At 38.7% G+C, this 18500-nt stretch overlaps 2 protein-coding genes across 4 annotated transcripts; both read right to left on the minus strand.

The window, feature by feature from the left end:
• Positions 1-709: 709 nt before the first annotated feature.
• sanbr (SANT and BTB domain regulator of CSR) lies at positions 710-11223 on the minus strand. Of its 2 annotated transcripts, none has more exons than XM_077496149.1 (21): positions 11063-11223; positions 10498-10649; positions 10246-10411; positions 9981-10077; positions 9692-9918; positions 9517-9575; positions 7732-7892; positions 7463-7549; positions 6443-6553; positions 6245-6368; positions 6022-6174; positions 5792-5934; positions 4274-4349; positions 4162-4194; positions 3956-4055; positions 2671-2756; positions 2507-2535; positions 2194-2267; positions 1560-1648; positions 1396-1478; positions 710-1314 (listed from the first exon to the last, which is right to left on the minus strand). In XM_077496149.1, exons 2-21 carry the CDS (start codon positions 10645-10647, stop codon positions 1269-1271), a joined length of 2094 nt encoding a protein of 697 aa, XP_077352275.1. In that variant the 5' UTR covers positions 10648-10649; positions 11063-11223; the 3' UTR covers positions 710-1268. The 2 variants fall into 2 exon arrangements, with proteins under 2 accessions (XP_077352275.1, XP_077352276.1); XM_077496150.1 differs by having other exon boundaries at positions 10252-10411; positions 11063-11221.
• A 570-nt stretch (positions 11224-11793) lies between these two features.
• Positions 11794-16294, minus strand: pex13 (peroxisomal biogenesis factor 13). 2 transcript variants are annotated; one of them, XM_077495334.1, is made up of 4 exons: positions 16132-16294; positions 14697-15394; positions 14320-14442; positions 11794-12454 (listed from the first exon to the last, which is right to left on the minus strand). In XM_077495334.1, the coding sequence occupies exons 1-4, from the start codon at positions 16203-16205 to the stop codon at positions 12144-12146; spliced, it is 1206 nt and encodes a 401-aa protein (XP_077351460.1). In that variant the 5' UTR covers positions 16206-16294; the 3' UTR covers positions 11794-12143. The 2 variants fall into 2 exon arrangements, with proteins under 2 accessions (XP_077351460.1, XP_077351461.1); XM_077495335.1 differs by lacking the exon at positions 16132-16294 and adding an exon at positions 16004-16114.
• Between the last annotated feature and the right edge of the window lie 2206 nt (positions 16295-18500).

The raw sequence follows: 18500 nt of genomic DNA on the forward strand, positions 1-18500 counted from the left end.
CATTCATGCGTGTTGAGTTCTGTCCAAATAAACAATTAGGCTCAAGAATGTATAAATTCCTAATAAGTACCCGGTCTCTAATGGTAAATATCCCTTCGCAAGGTGTTACATTTGTTGTGCATTTTTTGAATTGATTAAAAAGTTTAGAGTTTTACAAGTGTCTTTGTCTTCTTGGGTACACAACACGTCAAAGTATATTAATGGACATGGCTGCATAGAACTAGACTAAGTGCAATTTCTGGAGAAATTGTGTGGGAAAGCTGAGAAAATGAATGCTAAGATTTTAATGCATGTGGAATGCTTATGAAGTAAATTGAGAGATAAATGAAATTATAACCACCTGGTTACTGGACAATATGGTTTGCCAACTGTGCCACCGAGCACCATCAGACACCTGGTAATGATGCTAAGTTGTACGTATGGAAGTGGGTGTGGAAAGTGATACTTAGAAAAAGTTCAATGTCTGTCCTATTGAAAATTAATGGGGAAAAGTTGATATTAAATGTTAAATTGTGCGAGTACTGTAAGTAATGTGGAATCACACGATACATATCCCTGGAGGTGTGAATTTTTTAAAGCTAGTTGAAATTTGAACAATGTAAATTTGAAGTATTATGTGGGAGATGTTAGGCGGCAAAAAAGTGTGGAGAATAAAAATCACTATAATATGGAAGCATTCCAAAAATTAAAAAAAAAATGTAAATCAATATAGTGTTGTTGCTGTTTTATTTCTGATAAAAGCAGTCTAATATAGCGAACATTTCAAGAATTGCTAACTCGATAGTGAGATAAATCACAAATACACATTTCCTTTTCATATAAGGATCGCAGTGCAAGTGATGATGAAGATGGCACACATGCTTCATGCTGACTTCTACATTGGCTGTGGTGAAACAAGGTCAGACTGAAAACTGTTTTCTTCATGCCAAAAGTGCGCTACTACAATGTGCTCTCATGTTGTCGTTTTTAATGCTCCTCCCCTGCATCCACTTCAGTCCAAAAATAAATCCTCCAGAAACACTTGAGAAACAGAGCGGCGCTTCCCCCGAGCTGATCCGGGTCCAGGGAGCTCCTTGTTTTTCAAGAACTGAGCGCAGCTGCACAAACAAACTGCAGAGCGTGCTGATCCTGACACGGTCACCTGAGTTTAGCAGAAGAGGCCGCTCGATCGCCACTCGGCGGGATGGGAAGGAAAGTGGGTGGGGGGGTTCGATGATTGGCGAGCAAGCAGACATGCTTGTTATTAGGTTACTGTACAGTCCCAGCCATCACTTCTCTACGTTTGCTCGTATCTGAGCGTAGCGTATTTTAGGTCTACAAGGGGACACAGAAACAAAATAGATGGGTTTTTTTGTGTGCCAATTTTCAACAAAACGGGTTTACGATGTAGCCCACCTTGGTGTCTTGTCAAAGGTGTGTCTGCTTTGAGTGACGCTCTTGAATTGCGCCTCCAGTCTGGAGTAGATTCCCCCCGCTGGCTGCGACAGTATACACGGACACACACGGCAAATAAACCCAAGTACTGTAAACTCAAATGTTTGCATGCATTGCACACAAACCTCTTTTGTATCCTTGGATCTGTTTTGTTCCTGGTCTCCAAAGCGCATCTTGGTGAGGTAGTCGATCATCTCGGCCATGCGACGCTGGTCTGTTAGCAAACAAGTGATTGTAAACGTGTTTGAACACAAGTTTAAATGGATACTTCACTTATTTAGCCCATTATAGCAATAAAAAAGTTAATATTTTGTCTATAATTAATTTGATACTTTCATTATTTCTTATGTACAATTAACACCTTTAAAAACACATAAAAAAAATAATTTTATTGACAGAAACATGAACAATTCTTTAAGAAAACTTGTCAATACAACAACAAAGTTTAAAAACACATTTTGCAACTTGCTGTCGACTGAAAATGACATCATAAGGGCTCAGGTAACCAATCACAGCTCACCTGTTTTCTAGGTTTGGTCATGTGACATTCACAAGCTGAGCTGTGATTGGTTACCTGAGCCCTTGTGATGTCATTTTCAGTCGACAGCAAGTTGCAAAATGTGTTTTGAAAGGTACTAATTGTACATGAAAAATAATGAAAGTATCAAATTTATTATAGGCAAAATATTCACGTTTGACTGCTAAAAATGACTACATAAGTAAAGTATCTCTTTAAACATCTCCACAAAATCTGTTTACCTTCTTCTCTCTGAGCATCCTGGTTGTACCGCATGGAGCGAGAACTGTCCCACTTACTTTTCTGGACACTCACTCTAAAGTGTGCAAGTAAACAAATGATTACTCAGTTATTGAATGCAAATATTGTGGAGTTAAAGCACCTGTTCAAAGACGTAAAATTGTGCTGTTTTCTCCCTAAATATGAATTTTATAGTTAATACACATTCAATTGCAGATTTCCTTTCAAATATGTCTTGAATTTGAAAAAATAATAATAATCATATTATATTTTTCAATAAAGAAGGGTTCGGTGAATTTCCGCAGATGAACTCACAGGAAAGGAGTGTTGTCTCTGGACTGTGACTGTAGAAAGGAAAACACCATTTGCAAAATCAATACAAGTTTGAAATGTCAAAATGTGTCATGCAGGTACTGTTGTTAGAGTAAACAGTACAGTAAAGCATTATAATCACGTTCATAACGCGTATCCAAACTCACTTTGTCCGCTTTGACTTTTCGCTGGAGGTTTGGCGAGGACATTTGTTTTTTCAGAACTCTGTTGTTCTTCTTGGCCCTTTTGGCAGCTGCAGACACACAAACAAGAACGTGACCAGATACTTGAAGACGCATCTGACGCCACCTGCTGGCCAAGGAACGAAATAGTTTGTAGATAATATTTAAAATGGTCCAGCTATCCGCTTTCGAGACGGCAAAATGTACAAAAATAATGGGCCACCACATACCACTAGCAGACCACTGCACTACACTTAATATGAAGGCAAAAAAAAAAAAGAGAGAGAGAGAGGGCCGTTATGTTTGCACCTGCTTTAAATAGAAACAATAGGAATCTAACAGTTAGATGCGCTGCTATAAACAGAACTTCCTGTGCACGTCACATCATTTACTGTAAGTGTCACTGATAGGCTCTCGTTGTCAGAGTGTGCAAAGAGTATCAGCTCTTCTGCAGTGTTGTACGGACAACAATTTTGTAGACAAATGAGACTATTTATAGTTGCGGTGGAGAGTTGGAGGGCCACAAAATATTTTTTGTCTTCCTGGGACTGATTTACAGCTAAAACTTAGACGATTGCATGTTTGTTCGATTGTGTAAGTACTATCAGGATATTTGACACCACTTTTTTTCAGAGCAGTACAAGTACTCAACTCTTGAGTAGTCACCGATAAAGATACTAAGTACTGATACCACTAGTATTTTGATACACAAAAATTAAATAAATAGACAATGACATATAATTTTAAAGACATATCTATGCTGATACAGTATTTTTCCTTAAAATTGCATTAAATTAATAGCAATTTTATATTATTATAATTTTTAATTTATCATAAAATACATATTGTCGCTGCTATGTGAAAAACACTTATGTCATTTTTATTTATTTTTTTTATTTATTTTTACATTTATATGTTTCTGGGATGAAACTGAATGCAGACATCCCCAAAACATAAAAATGTAAAAATTGAAAAAGTAGAAAAATTGACAAAAGTATTTTTCACTTAGCAGCGACGATACTTTGTAGAGAAAATGCAAGATAATTATTTCAAATAAATAAATAAATAAATAAATAAATAAAATGAAACTAACAATCCAATCAAAATAACTAATAAATAAAAGTAAAGAAAAAAAAAAAACGAGCACAGGAGGGCACCCGATACTGGTATCGGCCCCAGTCGCAAGTACCGATACCACGAAATAAGGCAAACAAATGTGCTTTGCAGCTTGTGATTGATGAACATGCAGGTCACGAGGCAGAAACATCACCTTGCTTCTTGGACAACTCCTCTTCATCTCCCACCTCGTCCTCCGTGACCTCTGACCCTGTGGTGTACTCCTCATCCTCTGACAGGAGAGACTGCTGCCTCTGGTGGGACAAGTTCCAATTATGTTTTTTTTTTTTTTTTTTGGGGGGGGGGGGGGGGGGGGGGTTTACCAGAATTTTTACAGATATAAAAAGGAAGCATTCCTACCAGTTGCAGAGTCCAGTTTTTTAAAAGAGAAAACTGGTGCAAAGAGAAAGTAGCACAGATCAGAAATGGGGGGGGAAGAGAAGAAAATAAAAAGAAAGAGAGAAAGACTTACAGTGCTCAAATCTCCTCTCGCTGCCTCCAAGAGGACATCACAGTCCCTTTCCGTATCAGTCGGGTGTTCGTCACCTCTGATGCACACATACGTACACAACGTCACAAAAAAAAGGCACTTTAAAAAACAAAAAAAAAAGCACTTTTTTCTTTCTTGACTCATTGACCCATTTTCAGCAGCAAAAAGTTCATATTTTGTCCCAAATAAATTGGTTAACGTCATTATTTTTCATGTACAATTAATTAGTGATGTAACGATATCCAAACGTCACGATACGATATTATCAAGATATTAAGGGGAGGTTGGTGATATTTAAAAAAGGTCACAATATTGTAAAAAAAAAAAAAAAAAAAGCTCATACTAAAAAAAGCACAAGATTGTGCTAACATCAATGTTATGTTATTAGTAGTGTTTTATTATTATTATTACATTATTTTTATTACTATTATTATTATTATTATTATTATTATTATTATTATGTTATGTTGTTAATGCACGCACACGTTGAGTTCCTCCACATATTGACTTGCTTCACAAGGCATATTACGTTCCCCTTCATCTGACAATTAGTGTACATTTTAAACATAGAAGGGCCAAAACATTCCTAATGAAAATTAAACTGCACTAAAAAAAACTACCCACCAGAGGGTGCTACAATTGCACAAACGGAAAACAGTTCCGCCTCTTCCGTGGCATATACCCCGTTCTGTCAATTAAAAATAATAATAATAATGATAATAATAACGATAATAATAATAATAATAATAATAATAATAATAATAAAAATAATAATAATAATAATAATAATAATAATAATAATAATAATAAAAAGAGTAATCATGGCTCAGTTTGCTGACCAAACACAGAAAACAGGTGAGCCATGATTGGTCGTTATCTCCTTTCTCAGCACAGGTGATGTCATCTTCAGTTGACAGCGAGTGAAAAAAAAAAATATCATTTTTAAAGTTATTAATTAGGGCGGCACGGTAGTCGAGTGGTTAGCACGTCCGCTTCCCAGTTCTGAGGTCTCCGGTTCGAGTCCAGGCTCGGACCTTCCTGGGTGGAGTTTGCATGTTCTCCCCGTGCCCGCGTGGGTCTTCTCCGGGTACTCCGGTCTCCTCCCACATTCCAAAGACATGCATGGCAGGTTAATTGGGCGCTCCGAATTGTCCCTAGGTGTGTGAGTGTGGATGGTTGTTCGTCTCTGTGTGCCCTGCGATTGGTTGGCAACCAGTCCAGCGTGTCCCCCGCCTACTGCCCAGAGCCAGCTGAGATAGGCGCCAGCAGCCCCCGCGACCCTTGTGAGGAATAAGCGGTCAAGAAAATGGATGGATGGATGGAAGTTATTAATTACACAAGAAAAACAATGAAGTTATCAAATTCATTCTGGACAAAATACTATTTTTTTACTGCTGTAAAATGCCTCAATGAGTCAAGTATACTTTTAAAAACAAAACAAAAAAAACATCTCCACAATGATGTCACCGTCACTGACATAAGTCGAGCAAACCCGCTCACCCATCGGCAGGTGGCGGGTCCGACACGCACACGGCGTCTCTGTGCAGCAGGAGGTCATTGAGGACTCGGGTCTGAGCCGAGGCGGCCTCGTCGCAGTCCTCCTCGTTCGGCACGTTCACGATGTGGTCTCGCATTCTGCAACCCTGAATACAAAACGTCCGTCGACGCGCTTTCATGCCAAAGAAAGTGACGTGAAAATGAGCAGCGTGCGTGCGTGTCCATGTACGTACCTTGGGCATGCCGGTGGGGTCAAAGCGCAGTACCGTCTGCTTGCAGCAGGGGTAGACCCCCGTCCCGTTCCAGTTTTTGTCCACCCCCGGGCTGGGGTACGTGACGCTTTCTGGGTGGTAGCGGCAACGGGTCAGCTCGGCACATACAAATTCCTACACGCAAACACAAACACTATAAAAAAAATATTCACATGTGATGTTGTTTCTGCTTGTGTATGCACACCTGTTGACAACGAGAGCAAGTAAGACAGTTGATGGTCCCCCAGATTCTCCAGTAGACCAGAACCCACGATTTGACTTCCTCGTACAGACTGCTAACGTATTCGTTGGCATCCCAGTTCTTCTGTCTGAACACACAAAAATCACATCCATCACGTCACCCTCGCGTCCATGGCAAGGTGGAGTCGTGCTTCCGTCAAACCTTGAGTGCGTGTAGACAATCTCTCCACGAGGGTCAATGTTGATTTTGCACGCCACGCACGAAATCTTCCTCTGCGTGTGTTCCGTCTGCATCTTCAGGCACAGGCCGCACCTGAATGTGGAGCAGCAAAATGTTAACTCATTTGCTCCCAAAAACGTATAAATACGTTTTTTTTTTCAAATGTTTTACGTGTCCCAAAGACATATTTATACGTTGTTGTTTTTTTTTTTATTCTAGAGCATACAGAAGGCTTTGATGCAGCCTCTCAACTGGTTAAAGAAATGGTAGTTATTACACAAACGGCCAGCAGGTGGCAGCAGAGCAAAGGAGATCAACCAGGGCCATGTTGAAAACAGCCTCAATTACTCACAATTCTAAACAGATTTGTGAATATTTATTAAACTTAGCTATATTCTAATGCTAATTGCTGCAAAACGGAAACAGATATAAATCTACTTTTTTTTCTCCTGATGAAAGAAGAGACTTTAATCTTTCTTTTGATAGGTTTAGGATAGCAATAGAACACAATATTCTGTGGGCCTTGCAAAATCAGTCCAAATCCAGTAAAACAGCCGGCAGCGAACGGGATTGTTTCTGTGAAAATGGTGTTACATCCCTAGTCACAAGTACTGATAACTTGAAATGAGGCTGGGTATCGGTATACTATACCTGATATCGGTACTTGTCCATCCCTAGTTCATAGCGCTGTGCTTCAAAAAATTCGGACTTCAGGGAAGCCCAGTGAGCCATCTTAAACTTAATGGTGAATTCAGATTGAAATTATATGTTTAAAATGATAATTAAATCATCAAAATGATACATGTTGGCTACTCTCTTTATGATAAGTGGGCTAATACAGTACATTTTGTTAAGCACCCTGTTTAAAAAAAGAAAACAAAAAAAAAACAAAGCACTTCTTATAACAGCACTGAATTTAAACTTCACAACCAGCTCGGGAAAAAAAAATGTTGCGCAGAAACATTACTGGATAGATGAAAATGAAAACGTTTCTGTCTTGACCTGTAGAGAGTTGAGGCGTTTCTTGGGGAATCTCGGTTCTTGTGGTTCGGGTCGAAAAGAAGCTCAATCTTCTTTTGGAACAATTTGCTTTGTAAAGTGAGGGGAGAATAAGAGAAAAACGTTAATCACTTCAGTATGCTGCGTCTGCCACATTCCGAGTTGAGTGTCAGCTCACTGATTGACAGCCGCTCAATGTATGAATTACAGTACGCATGGATACAACAGTCGACACTGTATGCACCTGTGACATGCCCCCTGATTGCACTTACCTCTTAAACTTATCTTTTTTGTCCCTGATGTCGTCCGCCTCATTGTGGTTAAAGAGCTCGGCGATCCGCGACACCAAGTTACTGTTGATGCAGTTCATGTTGCAGGGCGTGGCCACGATGGCGCTCATGTGTTTGTGACAGTACTGGACACATTCTTCCACCTGTGCGGAGAGAGAGGGAAAACGGTTCTTATATTATTTGCATTTAATAACCAAATTTTCCATTGTGGTGAGTTGAGTGAAGTTGGAAGGGTATATGATGGCTGGAAATGGCACAAGAATGTAGCAAAAGTACGTCAAAGATTGTGTTGAGATTTAGCCATTGGTTTTTATACAGCTGAATCTCATTAGGGTTTGCAGGTGTTAATTTCTACATTGTGTCTCTTTCTACTTTTTGTCATTTCCAGATACCCATTCAACAACTTCACCTAAAAATGTGCCCAATATATAGCCCAGGGGTCTGCAACCTGCGGCTCTGGAGCCACATATGGCTCCCTGTGGATCTCTTAAAAAAATAAAAATAAAAAATAAAAAATAAAAATATTTTTTTACATTTTTATTTTTTATATAAAATATCTTTCAAATTAATGATTAAATTAAAAGTGAATAATAAAATATTTTTAAAAAATAGAATAAACATTTTTAAGATATCAGAAAGAGAGACAAAGGGTAGACGAAAAAGTTTAAAAAAAACAAACAAAAAACTAAAATTGTCCCTAAAAGTGACTGTAAACTGTCCAAAAAAAGAAGAGGAAAAGCAGAAAATTACCATAAACCGTTAATGGGGAAAAAAGCAGGGAAAAAAAGGTCCAAAAATGTCTTAAAAATGACCATAACATGTCCATAAAATTGCCAAAAATGTCAGAAATTAAATTAAAAATGAATAATAACATATTTTAAAAAATAGAGTCAGATTTTTTAAGTTGTCGCAAAGAGAGAGACAAACAGTAAATGAAAAAGTTTATAAAAATACCTAAAAATGCCCTAAAAGTGACCGTAAAATGTCCAAAAAAAAAGACGAGAAAAAGCAGAAAATTACCATAAACAGTTTATGAAAAAAAAGCAGAAAAAAAGGTCCAAAATTTTCTTAAAAAGGAAGAAAAGAGGCAGAAAATTACCTTTATATGTCCATAAAATTGCCAAAAATGTCAGAAATTTACATTTATATTTAAATTTAAGAAAGGCAGAAAAGTCTAAAAATGTATACAAAAATGAAGTACGAAAAATTACAAACAAAAACGGAAGTATTGGATGCTGCATAATTTCCTCTTTTGGTGCAATTCTAATCATCTTTTGGGCCCTCAGTACATTAGCCTAACAATAACACACTGTTTCGTTCATCACAATGTTGAAATGTTTTGCAGCCCCAGACAGATTTTTGGCTATTTATTTGGCCTCACATGGCTCTTTTGACAGGAAAGGTTGCTGACCCCTGGTCGTGCCTAATTATAAGCCACACGGTACACTTTTTACATCCAAAGGACCTCTTGTTTTCGCGAAAAAAATATTCCCATATATATATTTATTAAATGCAAAAACCTGAACACAATTGGAATAGGGAAGTGCTTAAAAGTATCAATTCACTGAGCATTTACAATTCGGTTGATGGTGCAGGACTTTTGGATAATTGCGTATTAAAGCAATTGATGCAGCACCGGTACCGGCATAGTCCGAGGTCCAAATCTTTAGAGTGAGAGTTCTCTAATCCAGTTAATAATGAGATCAGAAAAACAAGGCGCCCTAAAATCAACACCTACAATCCAGCGTTGCACATCACCACACTTACTAACGCGTCCATCTTCAAGAACTCGGAGGAGATCAGGATTGAGATCACATTGCTGGGCTCTGTAACCGACAAACACTATATGACCATCCAACAACGCACGACAAACACAGCCAGTGATCCACCAAACACCACAATAAGTCAAGCCAGTTCCCAAGTTTTCAGATGTGAATTTTACCGAGCCGAGGTTTGTCCTTGGATGAGTTCCTCCTGACGTAGTTCATGAGCCAGTCGAAGATTTGGACGTCACAGTGGACCGAGATGTCCACTTCTTCCCATCTCTGCGAGTCCACAGATAAATACTCGGCAAAGTAGCGCATCTCTTTGACGAGAAGATCTCTGGGACATGTGAAATCTTGTTTCAGGTTCTTGGTCTCGTCACACACGTGGATCACCATGTTGGGACTGTGTGGGGACAATTTTGCATCACAATATGTCGTGATAAGATAGTGACGATGCAAACTTACTCTCTTAGTTTTTGAGGTTTGTCACCGTCCTCGCTCAAGGCTCGTTTGTCTTTCTTCTCTAAAGTGCAAACACTTCCTGAGAGTGTTGATTTGTGGCCTGCGTAGACACAAAATACGAAGAAGACGTTTGACGCAATTGCACCATCCTTTTGCCATTTGTTTTTAATGCATGACATGTATTGTAAAGTGACATTTTGAATAAACAAACAGAACTAAAGAGAGTAAATAATTCCAGGAGTGGAAGACATTTTAGGAACTAAATTACCTCTACCTTTACAGGCATTGTGATTACTTCCTGTCCCCGTTGCTTGACCAGTGTCCAGTATGGTTGATGCGCCATATGAAGGCACTCCTGTTGTAACTGCATTACACTGGTCGTCTACATGAGGAAGACCTCCAGAAATTTTCAGCTCCTCAAAGCGAAGTGCACACTGTAACATCCAGTAAGTAGTTTATGTTACAAACCAGATGGCTGATGACAGGCAGTCACGGGCGGATGGGCTGCTCATACTTGTACCTCTTTGGGAGTGAAGCTTGGAACAAGCTTTGCCACGCTATCCCAGTCTATCGGATGGGACAGCCCCCAGAGGGACCCAAGCACCATGTCCAGAACCAGGACATTGTTGTCATAGGGAAAGTTGTTGTTGTCCAAGGAGCAGCGACTCATTTCTGTCAAGAAAACAAGATCAACACTGTTGCTATTTACAAAATGTGAAAATTAAACAGGAAAAATAATCTTATTCATTTTTTTTTATTGTATGGGATAGGATTGGATGGTTCCCCCCCGTACCATTATTTAAAAGTTCGTATCATTATGTATATCAGGAAGAAGTACTTGTCATCACACTCTTGGTGTATCATTGTTTTTCTGCGACAATAACAGCATTTAATAACAAGGATCTCTACATATGCCTGTAATGTCTATATCGTCCTTCGTCACACTGATGTTGGTGAGATGATGCTAATATAGGCCGAGCCCCTCAACCGTACTGCACTATAAGATGCCCTAACAAAATCACCATCTTCTTCACGAAATGAATAAAGACAGAAAATGGCAGACGCATGAAACAACAGTTACATACTTATCTGCTGTAAAAGAGATATTTTCTTGGAGCTTCATGCAAAAAACTGGGTCGACGTGTGTTTTGTCATTGAGAACCGGTGATGCTGATGCTGAGACGTCCTATCGGCGGCTAACGGAATTTCTAATGCTAGCTAACTTTGTTGGACACGATATGGTGCCTTCAATGACTCCTCGGAATTACCGGTTGTTTTTTTGCAGCATTGGAGACGCATTGTAGGTTTTTATACGCGGCTTTTGCAGGTAACCTGCGTGCATTTATCTTTAAAGCTTAAATATATATAATAGTTTTAATAATAATTTACTAATTAGTTAACATTAGGTTATGTCAAATTATCCTGAAAGCTCAAACACCCTCACTTCACTTCGGTCATTCTCTCCTGATAACACGCACGCACATACGTACACTCACACAAACACACAAACATTTAAAACACATTTACCTAATTTGCGCAGTGAAAACGCGTCGATTGAAGACCCAAGCTTCGTCATAAATCCTGCAAATGCAAATGTTATGCGCGCTCGTTGATCTATTCGCTCTAGTTAAACCTAAACTAGAAACCGAGCGTCCTGTTGCTATGAGACGACGGCTAGCCAATTCTCTTAAGATAAAGTTAAATAATGTTTCTTTATTGAAAGAAAAAAAAAATACCTGGAATTTCGCTTTCATTCAGGCCATTAGGTTTCACTGATGTGAACAACGAATTAAACAACTTGGCAAAACATCACAACTGGGATTTCTCAAAGGATTTATTTGACAAAATAATTTTATTTACACAACTATTTTGTATTTCGGGACTCGATCAAACTAATTTACTTCTCACTGTAAAAACACACAATCTAACCCTCATAATTTTGGATGAAATGGAAGGATCACACAAACATATGTAAAATATTTTAAGATAATGAAATAATTTGAACAACAATTTGAACAGAAACAAAGAAAATGTGTGTAATGACCATGAATGAAACCTTTCCACAAATACTTTTACTGTTAACCAATCCACATTTATAGTTGAACAGCGAACGTGAGTCATGAATGAACAGACTTGCATAAAGGTACGTTCAAACTAGCAGAATATTCACAGTTCGGTTTTTTCTGGCATGTTAACCACTGCATTGGAACTGGAATTCGAAAGTCCCGCACTGGTGGAAGTTGGTGTTTCTTTGTACACAGACTCCAACAACTCATCGGAGGAAGGATTCACATTTGGAGCGAGGGCAGTCCGGGAGTCCTGGGAGTTCCCTTGCTGCACCTGAGCCAGCCTCTCCGTCTCGGCCTGCTTGTGGCCTCTCCGCTTGCCGAGTACCTTGACGTAGTTGGCGGGGATGAGGCCTGTCGTCTGACCGTCCAGGCTGGCCAGCAGCCAGCCACGCACACGGGGCTGTTGATCTGAATAGGACAGCAAAAAGAATGCGAAACACTAAGCGTCAAAATTCGGTAGTGGGAGCTGGGGCTGGACTGACACAAAATAAATACTATTTTCAGTGTTGTACTTTGACTGTTTCAAAATCTGTGCTGTAACGACAGTTGGAATAACAAAGAACAGCTTTCGTCCTGTCCTGATTGGCTCAACTCAAATTGGACTAATGAGCCGCCCCCTCTAAGGGTTGGGCATCTCCATTGATTGTCAATATTGTGGATGCACCCGCTTCAATTTCTGTAACTCTTGGGTCAGCAACCTTTCCTGTCAAAAGAGCCATGTTAGGCCAAATAACTAAAAATCTGTGAGCAGCTGCAAAACATTTCAACATTGTGATGAACAAAACAGTGTGTTATTGAGCTGCACCATAACAAAAAAATATGCTACCATACTGGATTTTTTTTTGTGGTAATTGTTCATATATTTTTAGACTTTCCTGCCTTTCTGTTAAATTTCTGACAATTTTGGCAATTTTATGGACATATGATGATAATTTTCTGCCTCTCTTCTTCCTTATTTTTTTAAGAAATTCTTTGGACTTTTATTCCTGCATTTTTTTCATGGCCATATGGTAATTTTCTGCATCTCTTCTTCCTTTTTTAAGCATTTCTTTGTACATTATTTCTTGCCCTTTTTTTCATGATATGTTATGGTAATTTTCAGCTATTCCTCTTCCTTTTTGGACATTTTTTGGTATTTTTTAAAAGTTTTTTTTTTCTCTACCGTTCATCTCTCTTTTTACAACAAATTTAAAAAAATGACTTTATTTCTTGAATATTTAATTTTTCATTTTTTAATTTAATCTCAACTCAACTTTATTTATAAAGCGCTTTAAGAACAGGCATAGCTGTATACAAAGTGCTGTACATAAACATAAATATCAGTTTTGCAGTAATGAATAAGGTAACAAAACAAGAACAAAGAAAACATTCTGAAGTGCGTATACAAATTTTTTTTTTGTGAATAATATTTTATCTAAAAATAAAAATAAATATGTAAAAAAAAAAAAACATATTTGGTTCTGTGACCAAGCTTGTAACTCAATCCTCGGCCAAATTAATTTCCCTAATTAAATTAAATGTTTGGGGAAAGTGAATTAAAATTATGCTAGAGTGTTTGTTGTTTATACCTTTTGTTATTAAGTAGGGCTGAACAATAACTTGAATTCAAATCGACACTGCAATGTGGTAAAATACATTTTTTAAATCAAAAAGGCTGCAACTTTGAAAAAATCATTATATGAGTGTATTTTAAGTGTCTAGATAGGTTCAGTGAACAGTTGAATGGGCTAAACATGAGCACTTATGTAACATGTATCTTTAATTGCAATTGTAATATTTAGGTACAAATTTCAAATAGATTATTTTTTTATTTTTCAGCCTTGCTATTAAGTTTAGTTCACTTCTGTTTACACTTGATTGACATGAGGCAGATCTGCAACCTAAATTTTGTTTACTGTACTGTACATTCATTCATTGCTACATTTACGTTAAGCCTGTTTACATGATGTAGGTGCGTTAAACCAGTAACGTGACACTTTTGTGAAGGCAACGGTTTGACGCTAAATTTTGTTATGGGAAAAGTATATAGAAATCATGCAAATAACTTGTGGACTAGCATTTTGAAATGAAGTGTTGAAAAAATACGTACCTATTCTAGAAAATCTAAAATAAATCAATCTAAAAAGAACACTCAAGATGGCTTTTTTTTTTCCTTGAATAAAATGTTTGTTTCAAGCACTCCATTCAAAAGCAATCTTCTCAAACTGAAAACACCAAATAAAGTTAACTAGTTAAGAAGAGATACTCTGTCAGCCTTCCCTCTCTCTTCTCACCTTTGGGTGCGAGGTTGAGCATGTCGCCACTCCGGAAAGAAATCTCCTCTTCGGATGAAGCTGAAAAGTCGTACTCTGCTCTCGCCACAACGTGGTCGTCCTCTCCACTGGCCCAGTTGGTGGCTGCGAGAGAACACAATCACACCCATTCAATCTGAGAAAGTGATAGTGGGAAAAGACACGACTAGTTCTTCTTGGTTGTTCTACTATTGTGCTGTATTGGATTACTAGTGTACTGTGGTCAAGGAAAGCACATATCAAAATAACCGGACTCAAGTGTACTCGAGCATCACAAAATAGCCTTGTTTAAAATAATAATAATAAAAAAAAAAAACTTTTCTTCAAATATCAAATCTTTGATGTAATAAAAATCCTACCTCTATCTTCAGTGCCAGTGGCAGAGCTCAGCAGTTTCCAAATGAGGTACGGTCCACCTAGGACTACCGCAAAAAACAAAAAAATCGGCCACGACTTCACCGTCTGATCGTCCATTCCGGCTCCAGAGCCTCTCGGTACGGCCAGGGCATCGCTAGCGCTGTCTGCCCATAAATCCTCAACTTCAGAAGCAGACCCCCGACCCAGCAGTCTCTGTAAGCGTCGGTAGAGGTATCTCAAAGTGCGCACCAACGCGAATGCTGACAAAACCCTGGTAAGATGCGCACGCAACCGCGTCAGGTGGTTGGCCACATCCAGCACAGCACGAAAGCTGTTATAGACGGCTGAAAAGGTGGCGTCTAGCATCATGCTAACCGAGGAGAAAGCCTGGACGATGCTTTCGATGGACTGGAAAGCACCGCGGCTGCTCTCCTCCGCCTGTTGCACGAAGCGACTGGGGGCGGCGTCCTCGGCGTGTGACAAGCGGCTGTAACCTCCGAGGCCGTAGCCACCGCTGTAAGGGCTGTAGGGGCTGTAGCCTCCATAGATGGAGCTCCCGTAGGGGCTGTAAGAGGAGGTGAAGGAGCTGTAAGATGGACGGTAGGACTGCTGCACGGCACGCGGGGGCAGGGGAGGTGCAACTCTGGTCATGACGGGAGGTCCAATAGTGGGGCCTGCATGAGGTCCAAAGTCTGTAGACCTGTTTTGGTGATAACAACAGAACAGATGCAGTACATTTTTTAGTTACTTGCATATTTATTTATCTCAACATTTTTTACTTGTATGCCCAACATTTAAAAACATTATCTGTACTTCCTACTCCTTAGTTGACTTCAAGTAATCTACCAAATAACATACTTTTCTGATTTTTTTTAAGTTATCATTTCATAATTTAGCTTTTTTTTCATAAGTTCACAATGTCGCAAAGTTATAATAAACACTAAACTTTTATCCCCTTAGAGTTGCAATATTCTACTTTACTAGTCTTTTTTTTTTTTAGTGTGTGTACTTTTGCCACTTCTGCATAGGTTACTATTCGTGTACTAACACTTTAATCGAAAACAGTAGTTAAATTGTCAACACATTGGACTATGAACACAATGGCATCGTGTTGTTGAATATTGTTGACAAATAATGAGAAGGTAAACAAGTTCACAGTTCACAAACCAATTGGAAGGCCACTGTTAGGCCAGGCTACCGAGTTAGCAAAGCGAGAACGTTTCCTTGCAACTTCTCCAGGTGGTGACAAAACGTTACACTGTAGATGAGTTGTATAATACTTATTTATTAAAACCACACTTTCACTTACGCCGAACTTTTGACGTGAGACTCCATCGAAATCAGATTTTAGCATAGACACTTAGCATGGAGGTACTACCATTATGTCGCCATATAACCAACCCGATATTGTGGAAGCAAATTGCCCCATTGGCATACCTGTAATTTATAGGCGTACCAATGGTCCCGGGAATCCGCCTTTCCCACGGCTTTGGTGGCGGTTGCGAGTCCATCGCACAAAAATGACCCTCCGGACAGTGTCGAAGTAAAAACCGTTTTCGACCCAATGCTCCCGAACGCCTCTCGTGATGCCTTCCCGTTCTCCTCGTAAATTTCTAAATTTCGCCGTAAGATAGTGTAAGGTTTAGAGAGGAGTATTTTTTATTTACAGTAGTGACAGTAGTCGGTATTTGTAGTCTCATTTCACACGTCGTACTAGTAATTAGTTATTTGTGGTTTAGCTGGAAGAGAAAATGATGAGGATTGTAATGTAGAGTCTCCATGATTGACAGGGACCCTTACAAAAATGGTCATGTAATTTCAGCTTGCGGCATTTTAGGGATGGGGACCAAACTGGCGTCCCTTTTCACCAGGCACTACAGTAATTTATAGCAGTGCAAAATGTATAACGCCCAAATATGAAGTGCACTGCAACATTTCTTCCAGCAGAGAGAGCTATTGTGAAGGAAAATTTTCAAGGGCCACAACAAATAATGTGATTAAATTACTTGACTACTTTTTTCATTTTTATTTTTTACTGTATCTATTAAAACGAGCATACAACTCTACTTGCGCAGTCCAAATATTGGAAATTTACATTAGTTTCTAAAGTATTTGAATATCCACATAGTTTCTATGATTTTTACTTTGTAGCCTATACATTGAAATTGAACAAATAAATAAGCACGTGGATGAATTGCTGACAGCTTTAATTTGCTCAGGAGTTAGTCTTTTTTATAGAGTGCCTCATATCTTTAGGATTTTATTGTGTATATATATATATATATATATATATATATATATATATATATATATATATATATATATATATATATATATATATATATATATCAGTGTTTTGGAATTTTTATCATGTCCTTGATATTTCAGAAGAACTGATGTTCCATAATTAATCAATCTCAGATTGAATTGACGTGAATTGAATCGGAAAAAAAATCTAAATTGGATTGAACTGAACTCTTGTTAATTGAAATCAAATTGAGCAAGGAAAATAGAATTGATATCTATCCCTAGAAAACACAGAAGTTTAAGATGTGGCATATTGGTATTTGCTGAGTAATAAATAAGCCGAAAGTCCAATTACAGTACAAGTAGTGCAAAGTCATTGACAGTGTGCTATACAATGATGAATTATATACCCAATACGTAGAAAAACTGTTGATAGACATAATTCATATGTAGAATTGTTCTACAGTGTAAAAAGCAAAAGGAAAAATAAAAACTAAATAAAAATCTATGTGTATTTCTGCACTCTATGTAGTTTCAATTATCCATGAAATATTATCGTGGCATTATAGTGAAATTCCCCCATGATGCGGTGAGTAGTAAAGCAAAGTGACAGTGACATCGACACCCGATCGAGGCGTGTGAGGAGGCGGCTGCTGCGGAGAGCTTCTCCTAAACACAAAGCAGCGAGTGCAGAGGTGCGTATTGTGGTTTGACCAAACAAGCCGAGTGATGTCAATGCTGTGGGGCGGGCGGGCGCGCAGAGCCGTCACAGCAGCTCCGTCGTGGGGCGGACTGCAGAAAACACCGAAGCGGTCTTATTGTTGTAGGCGTGTGAAAGTTTGGCTGCCATTTGTGTGATGATGCTGTCGTTTATCCAGGGAATAGAAAGTGCTGTCTTGTGATGTCAACGTGTGTGGGAAGATGGTGGAGCTGGTGGTCATGCAAACAGCCCATGATCTTTTTTGCACTGTAGTGATTTATGAAGATTGCTTACATTTTTACCAGACGTGGTACATCAGGGGTGGACAAAATATGGCCCGATCCGATCCACTATCAAGACTCTTGTTATATTTATTGCGTTACTTTAGCTAGTTGTTGCCTAAAGTTGGTTAATTAGAAATATATTTTCACTATTATGACTCTCTTTGATTCTGCAATCTATGCACTTCTATGAACAATAAGTGCCATCACTCTGCACACACAATCACTAAATGTCTACATGCAAGTGCATGACCGTTCCAATGTTGTTTGTGTCTTTCTACACTGGTGGAAGATGGATGGATGGTGACATACACAGGCTTAATCGTTAGTAAAGCAAAACTCTGGAGCGAAATGTGTCAAAGGTTGCTCTCACGAGAGGATAGCCAATTAAAAGAAAGGGCTAAAAACACCCAAGAATGGCTACATCGGATATAACATCTCAAACATGCACTCTGGAACTATCAAGTTAAGGTTGCTGTCATTTTTGTTCAGGCCCCTTTCATAGTCAGGTTGTTTTTTAAAATGTCTGATTTTCGGTATCTGTTATTTATTGTTACTTTGTATTAATTTCACTTGAT

Source organism: Festucalex cinctus, chromosome 14, assembly GCF_051991245.1.
Source record: "Festucalex cinctus isolate MCC-2025b chromosome 14, RoL_Fcin_1.0, whole genome shotgun sequence".
NCBI classification, from domain to species: domain Eukaryota; kingdom Metazoa; phylum Chordata; class Actinopteri; order Syngnathiformes; family Syngnathidae; genus Festucalex; species Festucalex cinctus.

Coding starts and splice junctions, on each gene's coding strand:
- sanbr (XM_077496149.1), bottom strand. CDS start 10,647: ATGAGTCGCTGCTCCTTGGACAACAACAACTTTCCCTATGACAACAAT. Junction 6,369..6,442: donor ATTGTCTACACGCACTCAAG/GTTTGACGGAAG, acceptor TTGTGTGTTCAG/ACAGAAGAACTGGGATGCCA. Junction 5,935..6,021: donor ACCCCACCGGCATGCCCAAG/GTACGTACATGG, acceptor TTTTGTATTCAG/GGTTGCAGAATGCGAGACCA.
- pex13 (XM_077495334.1), bottom strand. CDS start 16,205: ATGGACTCGCAACCGCCACCAAAGCCGTGGGAAAGGCGGATTCCCGGG. Junction 15,395..16,131: donor GGTACGCCTATAAATTACAG/GTATGCCAATGG, acceptor TCACCAAAACAG/GTCTACAGACTTTGGACCTC. Junction 12,455..14,319: donor GCTCAACCTCGCACCCAAAG/GTGAGAAGAGAG, acceptor TGTCCTATTCAG/ATCAACAGCCCCGTGTGCGT.